The sequence below is a fragment of the Ornithodoros turicata genome, unplaced genomic scaffold (genome assembly GCF_037126465.1).
Source record: "Ornithodoros turicata isolate Travis unplaced genomic scaffold, ASM3712646v1 Chromosome13, whole genome shotgun sequence".
NCBI classification, from domain to species: domain Eukaryota; kingdom Metazoa; phylum Arthropoda; class Arachnida; order Ixodida; family Argasidae; genus Ornithodoros; species Ornithodoros turicata.
Window position 1 is genome coordinate 268,933 of NW_026999307.1, and position 19,858 is coordinate 288,790.

General features: G+C 44.1%; 1 protein-coding gene across 1 annotated transcript in view; it reads left to right on the plus strand.

Moving 5' to 3' along the window:
• Nucleotides 1–17,265, plus strand: part of LOC135372118 (uncharacterized) — a 38,230-nt gene extending 20,965 nt beyond the window's left edge. The window contains exons 5-8 of the mRNA XM_064605822.1: nucleotides 2,638–2,771; nucleotides 8,128–8,358; nucleotides 12,950–13,025; nucleotides 17,044–17,265. Coding sequence (XP_064461892.1) covers nucleotides 2,638–2,771; nucleotides 8,128–8,358; nucleotides 12,950–13,025; nucleotides 17,044–17,062 — 460 coding nt within the window. The 3' untranslated portion in view covers nucleotides 17,063–17,265. The remainder of the gene's footprint in view (nucleotides 1–2,637; nucleotides 2,772–8,127; nucleotides 8,359–12,949; nucleotides 13,026–17,043) is intronic.
• The last annotated feature ends 2,593 nt before the right edge of the window (nucleotides 17,266–19,858 follow it).

Genomic DNA, 19,858 nt, shown 5'->3' on the forward strand with positions numbered 1-19,858 from the left:
TGGCACTTTTTCAATCGGTGTATACACCAGCAAACAACAATACAATAACGAAAAAAGTGACGTTTTATCATCAGAATAACGTACCACAAGCTGCAGGTCCTTTTTTATATATCGAAGGTGTGTAGCATTTTGGTAGGGGGCCCGGATGCCTGTTGATAGCTTCTTTAATTATCTTCGTGTGCCAAGATTCCAATTATTTCCTCACCCCTCAACGACCCTCACAAGCTGAAATTCTGGGTTATCATGATGTAATCTGTGACCAGTTTTACCGCATGTTCACATAGTTCAGTTTGCTTCTCTGCAGCCTTGTCAAACATCTGTTTCGTGTTTTTTCATTCTGGTTTTTGTATTTCTCCCGGTTTCCCTGATGTACATCGCCGGTCGTTCTTGCCGCGATGTCTTGTAGACGAACCCATGTTGATCGTTTGGTGTTGTCTTATCTGGTCGATGGCTGGGCAGATTCTTCAGTGTGGGTTGAGGTTTAAAAGCAGTTTTTATGTTTGCTTGAGCTAGTGCCTGCGGTATCGGTTCTGAAACGCCCTTTATGTAGGGAATGATGATGTATGTAGATTTTTCCAAGGTATCATTTAGTCATTTAATAAAATGTGTCGTGTTGTCCCCCTGCCTGTAAGAAATGCATGTGTCATGGTTCTCACTGGTCCATGAAACCCTCGAATCACCTGGAATTTGAAAACGCCATTTTCGAGGTCTGGAAAACTCTGCACTTCTTTTACCATCCTTGAAAACCCTCGGTTTCGCATCTTTTCCTTTCTCTCGTAGAGTTGCTTGTGCAAATTACACTGTTCCGGAGTCAGAACTGTAGCTTCAAAACCACAGAAGTTAGCATTCTTTATTGCAATTGGAATCAGCTGCAACAAATGGATGGCACCCTCTATTATATTAATCTCATTTTCTTTCTGTCCTAGTTGTCAGCCACATCTGTGTACTGACCACTATTGTGCAGTCCCCATTGTTCTCTCGTGTGATATTTGTATTTTTGCAAAATATTGAAACCCTGGCTATAAACTGTGTTTTACATGCTAGACAAAACAACGGGCACTAATCTGATGATCTTGCTGTGTCTAAAAAACTACACAGAGTGAAAGCAGGGGTTTCACTATACCTAAATATGTGGAATACTTTGTGTAGCTCAAGCGCTTTAACTATCTAAAAAGCGGATCAAAGAGCGAAATCAGCTCAACTCTCCACTCCGTCTAATGCGTCAGCAAACGTCACTCGGCTACAGCAAACGGGGCAGACTCATCTCCGAGTGGCGTTTTGCGTCGTCAACCAATCTTGGATTCCCACAAGGTCAGCCGTGGGGGAGAACCTGTTTGCTGTCCCATTGTTGCGGCTTCATGGGTTTCACTTCAAAGAATAAGTGTGGCTTATAAAGAAATCTCATGTCTATTAGAGGTACAAATAATACGGTGTGGAAGGACATTCCTCGTGAGTGTAGCGGTTCTGAAAAAAAAAAACACTTATTCAAACAGTGTATTCACACGAGCGACATACTCGCGGAAGATTCTAGCGAAAGAAAAAATGAAAATACTGCTTACAGAGCCAAAGTTCCATCCCGTGTTGTGCTGAGCATTCGCACTGTGCAGACTACCGGGAGTGGCGTATTGCGCATTTAGCAGACGCCGCCGTCAGCGTGGTTGTGGCGCAGGATATTCCCCATGGTCAGCAGTGTACGTGAAGACACGATGCTGAGCGCTCACGTAACAGCAGAAAGCTACGACGTTTTTCGCGTCTTCCGCTTCTGGGGAAATGTCGCTCACGGTATACACGGTAAAATGCAGTAACGTAAGTGGTGGCCCCCACGAAACCAGCTCCGGTGGCGCAGCGATAACGCATGCGCTTGGAGACTGGGAGGTCCGCGGTTCGAATCCGCGGGCCGTCTGTGCCGTCTGGGGTTTTTCCTGGGTTTCCCTCAGATGTGTAATAGGCGTATGCCGGCACAGTTCCCCTGAAGTCGGCCCATGGACGCAGCTATCCTCCCCCCGAGCGGCTCGGTCTTCCACTTCACCCTTTCCTCTCCTCCTCTCCACCACCTTTCCCTTCCCGAGAAACATGCCGCCTAATCAGGCAGGCAGACCTCTCGGGTTCCTCCCAACGACACTCCTCCTCCTCCTCCTCGCCCCCACGAAACGTCACAATAACGTCGCTCCTAGTGTTGTGAGAACTTGAAGGGCGGAGCAAGTTCAAGAAATAGTGCGCAAAGCGTTCTGTAATTACTGTGCTACTACGTCGTTGTCGACCTTCATAATTTAAGAAAATATGTTTCAGAGTTAAATGGACATATTCCTACTGATACATCATTGCTCCTATATCGGTTTAGTGCCCCTTTAAAAGGTCCTTGAAGTTTTGTTCCAAAATTCAGTGGGAATGTGTACTTGTTGCTCACAGTGACCTAGTTTAAGGGGACTGTTAGTTGCAAAGTTCTATGGCTCTAAAAAATGCTGTACTAATGAATTGCTGTGCCAGTGAAAGTCTACCTTCTTGAGGGCTGAACAGATTGATGGGTTGCAGCCTGTTTGCTGTTATACGCAGATCATCCAAGTACATTTTATGAGTGAAATCTATCTTCCACGCACACTTTGTCGATCTTTGTTTTCACTGCACTTTATGTTGCAGGAAGGACCTTTGGCCTCCAGGTTCCCATCTTCAGACAAATGCATCAGTCATCTACAAGGAGGAGGAAGAACAACAACAACCTGAGAAAACTGAAGAGCTTCCTGTACACTCCGAATGGCGGGCACTGGATAATGGTTAGTTGGCCTGGGGTATTACATGCCTGCAACCAGCCTCGATGGCACATTCCGGCCGTGTTCCAAAACAAACTCTCAAGTAGGCGTTGGTCACATGACAGAGTTGTATCATGTGACCAAGTGGGTAGGCGATCCTCGAGTTCGGTCGTGGAATGGGTGCAAGTACGATTCCCGACATGGCGACAGCAGACAATGGTGACATTTGGGCGCTGATACATCAGAGCCGCTGCTTTGCTTTGCTGTAACGGTATTGATGTCACTTCGTAAAGCACTTGAGCCATGAATTAGGGGTATTTACAGCACACTCCAAGAAACGCTGTTCTGGTCCACAGCTAGCTCTAAAGCTCATAGAAGCTGCTTTCAACATTCACATGCAACGAGCTGATGTATGTATGTATGGTTCCGTGCATGCTGCTCTGAAGAAAACATCGGCGCAATATCTGCACTGGAGCTTCCCTGCTTCCTCTATGATGCAGCCGAGAAGAGCAGCAGGAAAAACAGACCATAGGTTTCTATGCTGACGACAGCTCTGACATCAGTACTCTTGGCCGGGCAGGGCCACATTCTTAGGACCATGACAGGATCGAGCCGGCTTTCCAACCAGTGATTTACTCTCCCGGCCTGACGGCTACATACCTAGCATGGCCCAAGCCCGGCTCAAGCTCACAAAATTAAAGGTTACCTCGGCCTGGCCCAGTGTAGTGGGCTGTAAAAGTTGACCTTGTCTTACTAATAGTGGAGAACCACTTGCTTGAGCTCAACCTAGGCCCGGTAATGTATGGGTCCGGACCAATAACGTCAAACCCGAGCCCAGCCCATGCCCGAAAAAGTAATGCTTTGCAGGGGTGAGCCTGTGCCAGTACAGTGTTCTAGTACCAAGTGAAACATGTGGGGAAGATGTGGCGTCAGTGCGGATAAGGGCCCATCAATTACCCGTGCAAGACATGCTGGAGTATGTTGTTGAACGCCATTCTTGAATCTTGCCGCCGTTTTCGCTGCGGCAACTAGGGACGCCCAGAGATATGTCTGGCTGGTTAATTCTAGGGCCTCATTACTGATTAATTTGCCGTCTGCGTGCCCTACTTCATGCATCTCGTCATTCACCGCGTTATGGTTAGACCCTTTAGACCCTGGATTTCTAGCCAAACGCCTATTTTTGTCCAGTGGTTCCAATAGTGCCTTTTCAACACAGGAACATGAACTGAGTGCTGGGGAACCTCCTGTATTGATCTGATTGTGCCTGTCAATGCCTATGCTGGCGTAGATGCCTAAAGCTCTGATTAAACATGGAAAAATGCAGTAATGGCCCTAAAGCGGTGGCAAAACTCTGTTGTACTGACATCGGTCACGTCCTTTTGAAACTAGCGATCCCTTCAATGTATCTGAAAGGTGCTGGAATGGAAGCTGAGAATTGAACATCTCAGTGGGCCAGAGACTTACTCGTTCTTTGTGTTGTTTCGTTGGTCGTTATTATAAAATGTAGCCACCTTTTGGTTTTGTTTACATCTACAAGAATCCTTAGAAGCGTTTTTCTTTTTTACAACTAATTTGACACACGGTAAAAATGCTGAGGGCTGTGATGTACAAAGGTAGGTTCAATTCCAGTACAATCCCTACTGTTTGGCAACCTGACGAAGCTGCCGTCCTCGCCGCAGTCAGGGCCATAGGCATAGATTGAGACGTTACCCATCACAAAGAACTCTTTACAAGTTAAGTTACTGTGTGAAAAATGTACCAAAGTTAATAACAAAGTTCTTCAGCCTGAAATATAACTCGCAGTTACGGAGTTACTTCCAAGTTACTTCGCACAGAAAATAGCACTACATACATAGGTGCAGCGCGTGTGAGCAGTTGAGTTCGACCTTGAGTTGCTTGCGGAGGAGTGCAACGTGCTTAGTTTTCGTTTATGTCCAACAATTCGTCGAACGCTTTGCATCTTACTCCCTGTGGGCGCACAATGCTTCAGCTTCATTTCAATGGCAGCGGTTCTTACTTCCTGAATAGAATACTGTAATTGATGGAATATCACATTTTATGGCAGAAAATACCAGGAAAGAATCGGAGAGAAAGCAAGAAAATACGTGGACGTGAGTGAAAAGCGAATTAAAAGTAACTTGGAACTTGGCTTAAGTTACTTTGGCAAAGTTACCTGAACAAGAAACGGTTTCCTCTTAAAGTTACCACGGTGCAAAAGTACCGAGTTAAGTTACAAGTTATCAAAAAAAGGAACCTAGTTACAGTAACGAGTTACCTCAAACTCTGGCCATAGGTACACGGGCGAAAGTGATGCCACGTGCAGTGTGAGCAGACTTGATTCCCCATATTTTGCCTGCTGTTGCGAGCCTTGTGGTAATGCCAAAAACGAAATCTGGAAGCTTAAAAAGTTTGAAGATTAAGAAACTTGGTGTTAGATTCAGTCCTCTGATGCTCAGAAGTCAGAACCTATCTTGTGTGTCACCAGTATGCTGCCCGCGACAAGTCATTCTGAGAAGTGTTGTGGAAGCGGTGGGCCAGACATGTACAAGATACTCAAAAATGTATTTAAGATAAGATAATAAATACTAACGTTAGAATGTAATTAAGATAGAGTATAAATACGTGAAAATTAAAGTAATTAAGATAGAGTACAAAATACTTGAAAAACTATTTGAAATACAATTAAGATACTATTTATCCTTGAACGCAAAACTATTTATCCGACTGCATGGTCAATGCGGCAAGTCGCCGCTATGTCACATGAATCCCCGCGCACTACGCTACCCGCCGCGGTGTGATAAGAGTCATCGAAACACAAGTCCCAAAAAGATGACAAAGAGATACCACGTGACTCCACTAAGCAGAGGCAGAGAGTTTTCATTTTCCCGGAGGGGGCAAGGGTGCACCGCGAAGTAAGTATACTCTGGCAGGGGGGGAGGGATATGTTTAAGAAAAAAAAGAAAGGAAAGGTAAGCCAGATGGATGTCGGCTTGTTATTAAGAAAAAGTGAAAGGGGGAAGTCAAGAGAGGGAAAGAGAAGGAAAGAAAAGAAAAAGAAAAATGAAGAACACAAAACTAAAGCTGAATCACACACTCTGGCGGGATCCTATGATGTATGCAGAACTGGTATAGAAATAAGAGGAAGGAAGAACAGAAAAAGCAAAACAAAGGAAAAAACGGAGAGATCGTAAACAGTGAATATGTGCACAACTGAAGGCATTACGCCTTTGAAAACTGAGTGCAAAAAGAACAAAATGTATTGAATCCTCGGTGTTTGACCCGAAATGCGCGCAATATAATGAATATGATCTGTAGAGGAAGAACCAGACGATCGGAGCCAGAGCAAAACGTTTACTGAACAAAACCCAAAAGAATAATAATGCACGCCCTCTTAGCTTGGGGATTAGCATGAGCCCAGCTGTTTATCCACCTCTTCCTTAACACTCCCCCGCCCGATACGTCTCAAAATCTAGACCTCAAGCGGATGAAGTAGCTGAATTGGTCTTCTGATGAAGGAACCAGTGGCTGTCTTGAGCGTGCACGATCGTACAAGTCCATCACGTCCAGTATGAAGCTCCTGCACCCTTGCTAGCTTCCAAAACATCCTTGGCTGCCGCTGATCCGCCAGTAGTACGAGTTGTTGCAGTTGAATGCTGTTGGAGGTTGCATGTCGACTCAGGTTTGCAGATCTAAGCTGTAGCAAGTAGTCCTTGTTCCACTGCCTCCAGTATGCAGTGAGGAGCCTTTCCTTTGCTTGAAGCACTTCTAATTGTTCGGCGTCTACGCACGCTATCTGACGTCTCTTAATTGGCGGCAACACCTTGAGTCGCTTCCCCAATATCAGATGCGACGGAGACAAAGCTTGGGTGTTGCCAGGATCTTCTGACATTTGTGTCAATGGCCGTTAGTTGACGATCGCTTCGACTTCTGTTAACACGGTCAGCAACTGTTGAAAGTCTAGCTGACTCCGACGTAGTGTTCTTCTGAGAGCATCTTTAACTGAGCGTACCATATGCTCCCAGAAGCCTCCCCACCAGGCGGCACGTTCGGCAATAAACTCCCATGTTATTCTTGCTTGTGTCGCATACTCCTGTACCACTTGGAACTGATTCGCCAGCAAGGCAAGAATCTCTCGAGCGGCTTTCTTAAAAGTTAAGAAGTTATCTGAGTAGACCTTCTTTGGCAAACCTCGGCGTGCTAGAAAGCGTCTGACGGCCATAAGGAAGGTCCCGAAGGATTGGTTGGAGACGAGCTCAAGATGAATTGCCCTGGTGACTGTGCAAGTAAAAAGAGCCACATACGCTGCAAGTTGTTACATAAGTAATCAATCATTAAAATGCAAAAACAAGTCCACTTCAAATTACGTTACACGCTATGTTAATTTCATACTTGTTATCCGTGATGGCCACTAACTACTTCTACAGTAGTTTAACTAGTAGTTCAACTACTTTTCAGGGGAAGTAGTTAAAACTACTACTTTAACTACTGCAATGTATTTTAACTACATCTATAACTACTTAACGTTGTCCATCAACACCAATCCATTCTATAGTGTTCTTGGACACCTAAATATGAATCGCAAGCAGTGATAAAAGTGAAGATTTAGTACACATGCACGGCACAGTTGCTCTGCTCCTCCGTTCTCATCAAACAAGTAGCTCAAGGTAAAAGTCACAATCGTGCCATAAAGCTTGCAGCTAAATCAGAAGTAGTTGGCGCCTGCAGTAACCTAACTACTCGAAATAGTAGTTTAACTAGTAGTTGCCACTACATTTCTGCAAGTAGTGGATAACTACCTTTTAACTACAATCAGGTAGTTTAACTACATGTAGTTAACTACTGGCCATCACTGCTTGTTATCATAATTCAAAACTTGGATTCCGTTATGGAGCTACAATCCAATTATACTGGACTCTTTCTTGCTTCGGCGCTAAGCAGTGAACGTCGTTTCAGCTCGTGCATCGGTGCTTTTAGTCCATACTGCACGTGCCACAACATGGAGCAGTCCCGGCGAAAAACATAGTCCGTGTTGCAAAGTGGACCTGCATCACTGTCCGAAGCACGCGAAGATAAATGTTGGTGTTGGAACATTCGCGAGAACTACTGTGAGCTACAATTCAGTGAATTGGTATTGAAAAATGCAGCAGTGCACATCACACCGCACATATACGGAACACTACACACACACACATGCCCACGATAGGCATGCGCGCGCTTTTCCTGCTGTCTCATTGGATGCCGCCAAAGACTGCTCTGTTTTCATTGCGTTTTTCTCCTAAACGGTCACGCTGTGTCAACTAATTGAAACACGGGCTTTCATTTGAGAGCAAGTTGTTTTTACATTTTAGTGCCGCTTTAAATAAGTGTTGTTCCCTTACAGAAGTGCAGACCAGCACCCCCATCTGTCCCCCGTCTCGAAGGGGAAGATCCGGAAGAAGCATTGCACCCGGCACGTCTCCATTCCGTTTGAGTTCCAAGAGGATCCAACAGACGACACCTGCAGAGCCACGTCCCTCCACGTCCTCACAAAAGTCAGACATTGAGCAGCCACCTGCTCATGAACATCCTCAGGATGAAGATCCTCAGGACACGCCTCGTGATTCGTCTAAGGGTAAACCTAGCAACTTTTTCCTCCGCGAATTTAGAAAAACTTTATTCAGTAACGATACACTATGACTCTGTGCCTTGCGCATGAGAGGAGAGTAGTGCCAGGAGAGCAATGAGCGATGCCATGATGGATTACTAGGTCAAAATGTAATGCACTACCATTACTGATGACTTTTCCCGAATTGTAATGCATTACGATTACTCATTATACAAATGTAATGCATTGCTTTCCACCTATGGATCAGATGACTTCTGCATTCTGTGCCCATGTATAGACTGTTTTGTAATACCTGTAGCTTACGAAAGGTTTTGCAAAAAAAAACACCGCTGCCTGACATTTTCAATTGGCTGTACCTGTGTTCCAGCTCCTTCCGTCAGATGGCAACACGGTCGAACGCGGCGTTGCAGACAATGCCGCACAGTAGTCCTCTGCATTCAGTTCCACTTGTTCACTTGGTTTCAGTATCGTCTGCAACACCACGTTCGACCGTTTCGCCATCTGACGGAAGGAGCTGAAACACAGGTATAGCTGATTAGAAATGTTAGGTAGCAGCAATTTTTTAATTTTCACGATTTATCCGCAGAGAAGCGGACCAAGTGGCAGTATATGGACATAAAAGTTTGGGGCATAATACGTCCTCTAACATCTACTTCAGTGATGGAACTGCTGCGCCATTTGCGCCAAAGTGCGCCATTTGGGATTGCCTGCGCAACCCCGCGCCGAAAAAGCAATTTTCCCTAATCCTGCGCCACAGCTGCGCCGAACAAAGATGTCCTGGTTCGAACGCATGAACACGAAACAAAAACCGCGAGCGATGCTCCCGCGCCCTCTCTATTCTCGTCATGCCTCTGAACAACGAAGCCGAGTCACAGTCACAGGCCCCAAGAAAAAACGCAACAATAAGTGGGAAGTATACTCGCTTCGAATCCTGTCGTCGATCCTTGTACAAAGGAATATACAGGACTACCGATATTCCCCCAGTAGCTCACTATACAGGGTGTTCAAAATTAAGCTTTCACTATCACTTTATAAATAGGCGAACAAAAGAAAACTGGTACTACTTTTTCTGTTCCTTGAGTAAGAAACAGGTGCTACATAATTAGCAGCACCTGTTTCTTACACAAGTAGCGTACAGTTATCATCCGGTTTCCTGTCATCGCTGTGTTTGCGTAGCGCTCGTAAAACTTCGCTGTTTGTTCGTTCCTCTTTTTCCCGTTCTCCGCAGTGTGTCGCCACCCCTAACGTGGAATCGTACGTTGTTGTACTTCAAAGAGAAGTTGTCAACAATAAAGCGCACTGTTAGTGCATCAAGTGTGTGCGTACTGGACAAAAGGTGGTGGTGGTGGTGCAAATTTACCGAGCATTGGACACGTCACGTGCCTGCGATAGAATATTGGCTCGTTTGCATGGGAGTTGTTTTTAAACAACTGCGTTTTAACTAATTGTGGAGAGGCATAACTGACGACGCTGATTCCGGAGTTGCCGGCGCCTGTACTATGGATCACTCCAGGCTTTCCGCCACTGCGTAACATCGCGCGTGCTCGCAGGGTGTATAGGCGCGCGAGCAATTGAGCATTCAGGACTTGAACCGTACATGCCGATACTTGTTCCCAGATGTCCTGAACCCCAATATTCACTAGAAAGTGGAGAGTATGTATTGCAAACACGATGTATTGCGCGGGACGCAGTGGAATACATACGGCGGAGGTGCGCCATTCTGTGAAATTCTGCGCCAAATGCGTTTTTTTTGTGCGCCCGAGCCAGCGCCCGCGGGCTTGGAGGCAGTTCCATCACTGCTACTTTAGCTTCCCGACACTGTTTCTATTTGTTTTATCTCCGTTACAAACCCCGAAGTTTATCTTGGCGAACCCGGTACAACCCGATTTCACCCTCCAGTTTTCAAAAACATTAAACCGGAAAACGCGTGGGTCTATTTTATAGGCACTCTGTATAGGTAGTGCTAAAGAATGCTTTTAGAACAGTAAAAATCAAGAACAGTATTCAAGTGAAGTACAGAACAGACCAACATTATTTGGGCACACATTGTTCTATTGTTTTTTTTTTGTTTTTTTTATTTATTGAACTGACAACATCGTAATATACACGGTAAGGCACTGTATACCAGTCGGATCATAGCTACAAGCTAGTGCGATCCGATAATATTTTTCAACGTTTACTTATTCAAACGCGGCAGTTACATTAAGAAAAAGAATGGCTGAGGAAACACACATTTATACAAGCGCTAAGATTCCACAATAACAAAAATATAAATATATATCATCAATCCTTTTTACTGACATCACTATAACGATATATTCAACAAGAATCGAACAGAAACCTCCGGACGGCTAATTTGAAGTGTCTGGCTACAACGACATCAAGGGGCAAGGAGTTCCACTTTATGACCCCTTGGTGTTGGAGAAGGCGCTTACCATATATGTTTGAGAAACACTGTACAATAAAGTGATGATCCAATACAGTACGGCTTGTGCGAGTAAATGAGACTAACTTGACACCATCAATTATTCCCTCATTTAGTATACAAAAATTAACCATTAACACAGTTCGCTCAAAGCGTAGTAAATTGAAAGGTAAAATGTGTAACGTCTTATATATGCATGAATAAGATTGTCTGTTATATGTATTGGATATAATGCGAACTGCTCTATTCTGCAAGACCTCAACCGGTTTAAGGTAAGATTGATATGTGTGCCCCCACGATTCTACGCAGTACAGCAAATGACATTGGATGAGCACAAAATACAGACTTTTCAGGACAGCAGTTGGGAACAGTCGACATGCTCTGAACAGTGCTCCATTTGCTCTTGATAATTTAGTGCATACATTTTCTATATGTGGCTTCCAGTGCAAGTGGGAGTCCAAAATTACACCAAGGTATTTAATGGTGTCGACACGTTCGACTGTTGTTCCGGCAATAACTATATTGAAATCTGTTAATGAAACAGTCCTACGATATGGCCTAAATACCATATATTTTGTTTTCAAAAGATTTAGTGACAGAGAATTCACTTTAAGTCATTCCAAGAGCTGGGGAATTAGACTAGCAATCTTATCATGAATGACACCAATTGTAGGGCCAGTAAAAAGTAACACGGTGTCGTCAGCATACATGATACTATTAGAGTGGATGGCCTCACTAAAATCATTTACATAAAGAAGAAAAAATATTGGGCCCAGAGCGGAACCCTGTGGGACTCCCATGTGCACGGGAAGAGGAGGCGAGCAGCACTCTTGGACGGATACAATTTGGGTTCTGTTACTGAGGTAGCTAGTAAAAAAGTTCAAGTGAGTGGCCTCTAATTCCATACTTGGACATCTTACCTAACAAGACATCGTGACGTACTGTGTCAAATGCCTTTTTTATATCTAGGAAGGTGGCTACACAAATGTCTCCCTTGTTAAGGCAGTTGTTTATAGCTTCCGTAATAGAGAGAACAGCGGTTGCAGTCGAGCGTGAGCTACGAAAACCATGCTGGGTGGGACTAATTACTTCATTTTTTTCAAGAAAGCTAGAGAGCCTGGCGGACAATATTTTTTCTAGTATTATATTTAAAGCATTAAGTACTGAGATGGGGCGATAATTAGAGTATTTTTACAGCCACCTTTATACACTGGTACTACCCTGGCCGTTTTGAAAGCTTCTGGGTACCTAGCTTCGACTAAGCAGCTGTTAAGTAGATCAACTAATGTCGGGCACAGTATATCAATATTATTTTTAATGACCATCATGCTTATATTATTGTAACCAGGAGCGGTGGTACCAGCGCACTTTTTAACAGTTTTTATGACCTCACCGTCAGTCACCTCGTAAAGCGCAAAGCTATTAGTGACCGGAGACTTAATGTAACTCAAGGACTTTGTAATATCGCCACCACCTGGAGACCCAATGTTGACAAACGTTTCATTGAGCATGCAACATATGGCATTAAGGTCATCGTATTATACGAGACAAATATTCTTGTTTCCGCTGGCGAATCATTTTGACAGAACTGTTTTGATAATGATTAAACTTACGTTTATAATAACTATTGTTTTTGTCGCGACTCAATTTTCGAGACCAAAAATTTTTTTCTTCTAAAATTCTAAGGATGTCATTTGTCATCCAAGGGCAGATAGCATTCTCGTAGTAGCCACCACAGCTTCTGACATAGGAGTTGCCACTGGCTGTCTGAACTTTAGAGACAATCGACTGACACGCTTCATCAACTGTGCCCTGCTTTCGGGGCTCATAAAAGTAATTACTAAGTAGTTGACGTAGCCTTGGGTAATGTAACCGTCTAGAAGGTTTTGGTGCATTACCTAATGTTATCGAGTTTCCAATGGTTAGGTTATTAGGTATTATTTCAGCCAGTGCCAGCCTAAAATGGTTGCGCACAAAAGCAGCGGACACTCCAGGTGAAGTTTATGCTGTGGTACAGCTCACGGAAGGTCTGGTACCTCGTGATTTGCACCAGATGTGACCTGTTTAATGACATTCGCAGGTCCTGCTCATGTAGATATGCATAGAAATGTGTATAAATGAATGGGAGGCTTTGCAAAGTGCATTAACGTTGATGTGATGACACACCTGCAGGGCTGAATTCCTTGGTGAGGCGGGCAAAACGACGGGCATCCGAGGCGGCCTCTTACAGGGAACCCAGCTTGAAAAAGTAAGTTCCGTATTCATATACTCGCTGATTTGACTTGGTTGTTCGTTCGGTAGAAATAGTCCACAAGACATCTGTGGTAATGGAACACCAATCAAAACAAGTTAGAGGCTCGTATTTTAATTAACAAACTTAAAACAGGGTCTTAGTTTAATAAACTACATACAAGCTCTCGTGCAAAGCCCGCGCTTCTTCAGGTGAGAAAGCTGTACATGATGTAGATTGTAGAATATACGTAGGGTCCGACTTTTTTGGGTTATACCCGATTCCGCTCCATTGTTCCCTCCCGAATCAGTTTTGGACCACTTTGGATTAAATTTAATTTCTCCCCAAATTATAATAATGTATTATGTTGTCTCATGTAGAAGGCCCCCAATTTCCCGTGATTCGGAGAAATTTTGCGAAATGCAGAATTAATCGTAGAATGCTTCGTTTGACAATATTTCGCGGAATCTCTTATTTTGCTCGAAACAAATTTCGCTGAAGTTTGACTGGGTTGAAGGACGTGATTGGCGTGATGTGGACGGTTACTACGACGTGCAGCGTCTCAGGAGAAGTTTATTTGCACGCTCGTGCAAAAGAGCGTCAGATAAACGCGCGTGCTCCGCACGTGCAAGCTCCAAGGTACAAGTGACCCTTTGACGCTGGAGGTGAGGGAAGTAAAAAAAAAAAAAAGAACGAGCATTAAAGGAGCGCTGAGGTGACCCCAGAAATTGTTGTAAAAAAAATTCCAGCAAGTCCCCATAGTTCAAAGTGGCACTAAGCTCTCTGGGATTTTCTGAGGTCAATCAATCAATCAATCAATCAATTTTCTGAGGTCGTCTGTTGTTAGACTCTGAAATAGTACAGAGTGGGTGCTCAATAAGGTCAGTCACATTTTCACGCGTGACGCTATACCTGTTTGACAGACAGACTTCCACTGCCACACAGTGAATAATTTATGCCAGAATAGCCTACGAAAAAATCGTGGTATCAGCCACTGCGTAACAGAAAAAATACGGCCACGCAAACTTTCGTCTTCATGTATTTCCTATGCGCTGCACCGATGGATGGAGGCGAAAATTTGCTTGGTCGTATTTATTTTTTTTAAAGAGTGCTTGGTAAGCACAATTTTTTCGTAGGTTTCTCCGGCATAAATTCTTTACTCTGAGGAAGTCTGTGCGTCAAGGAAGTATGACGTCTTGCACGAAAATGTGACTGACCTTTTAGAGCACCCACCCTGTTCTATGTGGCCTTTGACACTGCCAACAGTCTTGTCCGTAAAATTGGAAAGTCTCAATTATCGGTCGGTGACTGTATCTGGAAGTCCTGTTCTACTACAGTAAAACCTGAGGATAGCGATTTCTCGTAAAACGATGGTTCGTGACTTTACCGTGAAAAGTATACATTGTTTGTATGGCAAAACGACCCGCGTACAGCGATGGAGACCGCGGAGACATCCGAAATTCACATCAAAAGAATTAAACCAATATAAAGATTGAGGGAAGAAAATAGACAGAGACTGTTCATTTTCCAATACTGTCAGTGAAAGAGGTATGTGGTAACGCTTTTGTGTCTCTGTATTTGGTCAATGCTGCTCAGAATTCGCGAGATGATTCAAAAGGCCTAGCACGTGCTTTCCACCCGCGCGCGGCAGTGTTCTAAAGCGAGCTTCTCCTAAAGCACGCAGGCGTTAGGTGAAGCCGACTTGCGGAATGGTGACGTGTAGTGTTCTGGTCGATGTTTTCCCAAGCCAGTGCGATGTCACACAGCTTCGCGTTTTTTTTTTTAGCATCTGTTTCTTTTTCTTTTGCTACACGCGGGGTGGCGCGCTGTTTAGGTCAGCCCTCGTTTAACGGTGCACTTCGTATAACGATGGAATTCGCGATTACCGTCAATATCGTTATACGCGGGTTTCACTGTACGACAGCCTTTTACAGCGGTATCTGCTAACGGGAGGTTTTCAGGAAATCGCTGTGGTTCTATCACAAGACCCTCCTCTTCTTTTTTCTTCTTCTCTGTCTCCTTCTATCTGTTGACTGTCTGTTTCGGTGATGCAAAAAAAGTTAAAAATATCTAAAGCTAATAAAAGCAATTTTGACATACTCAGATGGGTACATTGTCCCAAAAAGTGTCCCGATTTTTCAGCGTTTCTTGTCCCACTTTTGTCCAGATTTTAGTAATATTTTTGTCCCACTAATCCCAGCTCTACACGTCACCATTCACTTTACAGATCACAAGGCAGTACTCGCCACTCTAAAGTAGTTGTGCACATATCAGTGTCATGTATAAAAGTGTCAACATCGACACGCAACAGCTACCATTGAAATTCATGTTACACAATTGTAACTGTCCAGTAACTATTAAGTGCATATTAAAATAATGTTCTGGTATGTTAAAATGTGAAGCAACAGGAGGGAGGATTGTTGATGAGCGATATCTCCTTTGTATCCGTAAAATCTTTCACACACTCAATACCTCATACATAGGGCCTGACTTTTTAGGGTTAAACCCGTATCCGCCCGATATTTACCCCCCGAACGAAATCTGTAAAATTCGGGTTTAACCCGAATCTACCCGAAAACATCCGGGTCGTGTGGCACACTCGTAAGCGTGCATTAAAATAAAGTTTGATAACATTGCTAAACATTAGTTCCATGATAAGACAAATTTTTATTACGCAAAAAAAATCACCCGAATTTCTGACGACAGAATATGCCGTAACGGGATTTAACCCGAATACACCCGAATTTTCAAATGAAAAATATCACCCGATATTTACCCCCCGAATTTGGCCAAAAATAAAACCCGAAAAAGTCAGGCCCTACTCATACAACGTGTTATACGTAGAGCCTGAAGTTTTCTGGAAATATATTTTTCTAACTTCAAGGGGTAAAAATTAGGTAAATAAACATGTCCTCCAAGTTTATGCGAATCGGGGTGAAAAAACTTTGTTTGCTAAATTCAGGGAGAAGTCTGGCTCAGTTACTGAAACTAACTGTACTGGTTTGGTACAAACGGTGGTGTAACTGCATCTGCTGCCAAACAAGGTAGTGTGCATTCCTACAGAAGTATCAGGGAGGGCCATTTGCCGGGTTGCACCCTAAAGAGGCAACCTTCAATTTGGGGTGTAAATTTGGGGGAGAATCTGGTTAAACCCTAAAACTTCAGGCTATCCACGTAAGACAACACTTTTGGACTACGTTTTGCAGGCATACCACTCACAGCCCCTTTCAGTGTGTTGTGGGTCCTGAGTGAGTGAGTGAGTTTTAAGTGGCTTATTTCTATAGATGAGTGCAGTGCGGGTATACCCCCAGGTATCCGTGCAAGTTTGCTTTTCGTGGGTACACATTTACGTGTCTTTGCGGGTAAGGCGCGGCTAGACCCGTACCGCCTCCGCGGATTGTGCGGGTATACCCGCAAGCACAAAACCAGCCTGTCGACTTTTGGTGTACGCCCCAATTTACCGCGAACATTGTGCCCAAAATATTTTCCGAGACGTTCCATATGCAGTCCTTCCGAGATGATCACAGCTTTGTCATTTACTGATACTCTTTGAGAGGAGAGAGCGAGGGCGAGAGTCCAGCTGATTATGAGACCCGGGAAGGTTGGTAGTGTGGGCAATATAAAATAGGGTAGGGTATCGCCCCTGGTGCTTAAACTCCCCATTCATCATTGTTGCTGTTGTTCTTATTGTCACTCTTCGGCTATGTTTGCCACATAGGGCTAACTTTGGCCATCTTTCGAAACGACGACTGGTTCGCTTCGCGTGAGTAAGCATGTCAACTGTCGCCACAGCGTCTGACTGTTGGAAAAGTGGCTCACTAACGGACAGTGTACCCAACATCCATAAATCATTTCGTGTTGTGATGATTACGTGGCATAACTGAAGCATGCTGCGCATTGGGCTGCGGGTGCACCTGCGGATGTGCAAGTACCCATCGGGATGTGCGGATGCGGGTCGTGGTCCCGCGGGTGCGGTGCGGTTCCGGGTACGAATTTTCATACCTGCACTCATCTCTACTTATTTCTTCTGTTCCAGGAAGCTTCGGCGGCCCTGACCTGTTCCACAAGGAACGTCAATGTCAAGGAACGTGACACTCCGCAAGGGTCCGCAAGTCTCGGACACGAGTTTGTTTGTTTTTAAGAAAGAAAAAAAAAAAGCGAAAAGAAAGATGTCACATTGAACTCTATGTATATTCTATGGCTAGTTCCATCTCAAATACTCATCTCAAATACATCTCTGTTTACTGGTAGTGCAACTGTGTCATGACATATTGCCTTTGTATTGTGGATTAGCTGGTACACTGCTGTGAGCTCGGACAGAGCAAGGCTGGCAGACTCATTTTCGACATGCTTCCGTACGGTTTCAGATAGATTCACGCTGCGAATGCAGTGTGCCGGCAAGTACCGTTGTTTTTATAAAATGCTGTCCATCTTATTCGGCTTCCTTTAAGTGTTTCTTGCTCGCATTGTGCGTGTGAAAAAAGAGATTTTGGGAAGAGAAAGTAGCAGGACTACACTGCTTCATCAGCCTGGACGCTATTTGCAAGTGTTCATCCATTTCTCCTTTCTCTCGCTAAAGGAAGTACCTAACCACTGAAAACGTCAATGCAGACAACAGCGGTAAGCTATTAGCCACGCGTTTCCTGATAAAAGCAGTTTTATGGGAGATATAAAATGGTAGCGTTGAACCGGTTCGGGGCCGATTTTTGGCGTGGCCGAACAGGAACTGAACCGGAACGAAATCTAAGCAACACGAACCCGAACCGAACCTGTATTTTCTTGCGGTTCGACACCCTGGCTGTAATTAATTGGTTTCGGTTGGCCTATGTTTTGTGGCGCTGGTCACAGTGAAGCGCAAAAGGACGTAATTCATTGGTGGATAACGGAGGGTAAATGTGTCAGTGGGACAGAGACTTGGCGGTTGTGAAACATGGGTTCATTAATTTTATTCAACCGCAAGACAAAATGTCAAAGCATGGTTTGGAATGCAGCTGATCAAAGCAGACATGAGGAAGTATCTCGACAAAAGGAACTCTTTACAAGTTAAATTACGGTGCCAAAAATAGTAATAAGTAACAAACAAAATTACAAGGTATGGAAAGGAACTGGTTTCAAAGTTACCTTTGAAAAATAACACGTTACTTCTTCGTTACGTTACCTTTGAAAAATAACACGTTACTACTTCGTTACGTTACCTTTGAAAAATAACACGTTACTACTTCGTTACGTTACACGTTACGTTAGTTCTTCGCTGTGTAATATACACTCTTTAGTTCTTCACCGTTCTATAATTCGTCCATATCTTGATGTCACAGTGGGTAGTGCAAGATTTTTTCTAATTGTTTTCTTGTGCCTAAATTACACCAATCTTCGGATCTGTATGATGGCAGAGCATCAGCATTTTAGGTTCAGTGAATTGCCATCCTCTGTTTCCTAGAACATTTTGTCTCGCTTGACAATGTCCTGTGACCGGAGGGCATATGGCCGAGCAGCTTAAGGCGTCCAGCTCATTGGTGGTAGCCAAGATCGGAGCTGAAGACTCAGAAGTGGTGGGTTCAAAACCTACCACCGGCTGTGCTGTCTGAGGTTTTCCCTGTGTTTCCCGAAGACTTTTCAGACTAATATCGGCACAGTTTCCCCTGATGTCGGCCCAGGAAGCGTACTAACCCTGCTGCCTTCTCTCCATCTGTCCACATCTATACGGCGCTCATAGCCACAGTTGCTTGTGGCGTGAACATGGAACTAAAACAAAAACAGTGTCCTGTGCCATTAGAAGTTGTATACTGCTCACCACTATGATGACCGCTCTCAAACTACTTAGCCAAGACTGCATTTGTAGTGTTCACCAACCAACAAGGGAGTGGGATCTGACGAGGAGGCACCATGCACTGATTTGCGCACTTCTCATATCATCTCATTAGAGATGAAGGACGCAGCTCGCACTATTTTTGCGGTGGAATCTAATAAAAAGAACTTGGAACTTCCTTAGAAAGTTACCTCAGAAGAGGAACGAGTTATTCGAGAAGTTACGGGAACGCAAAAGTGACGAGATTGCTCTATAAACTGTCATACAGTCAGACGCGTTTATTGCGATCTTCGGTATAGCGATGACTCCGATATTACGATCCCAGAGCTCCCGACCTCCCCTGCGGTCCCTGTCAGCTCACCAATTCAAGTACATGTAACGTTGCAAAATATACTTCGAAACAAAACTATGACGATTGAAACTATGCTACAGATACAAAACTTAGGTATGGCGGTCGTCGCGAAGTCATATGTGCGCGGGCATAATAATCAGCCAGGCGGCCTGTAGAACGCACGAAAATTGGGAAGTGAGATTACGTTTAGCATTGCAAACAGGGCGTTTTTTTTTTCGTCGATATTCTAGTCTATAGCATTTCTGTTGTTATTGCAGTCTATGAATTCTAGTCAAGCCTAGTCTCACTATGACAAATCAATACTTTCAGTTAGCCTCACTGAGTAAGTTATCATGCCATGCAGGTATATGCTCAGAGGTGTGATATATTTAATCACAGAAATATTTTTCTCATTGTGATTAATTAGTCGCTTTGGCATTGTACGAGTAGGGCACAGCGACAATTCAGGAAAACTTCTTTTATCGCATTTTGTACAATCAGTAGGGTGTCGTTCTGTGATGTCCGTGGCAGAAGTTGAGTATTGAAACATTTTCCAAGGTAACATAGCAAAAAGGAGAGCAAACAACTGGAGCTTCTGATTACAACACAGTAAATTGGACGTCCTGAGCTGCAGTTTCCAGGAGCTTTGCATAATTAAATCTCAAGCAATTTGTGGTTTACATTATGTAGCCTCAGTGGCGTAGCCAGAAAAAT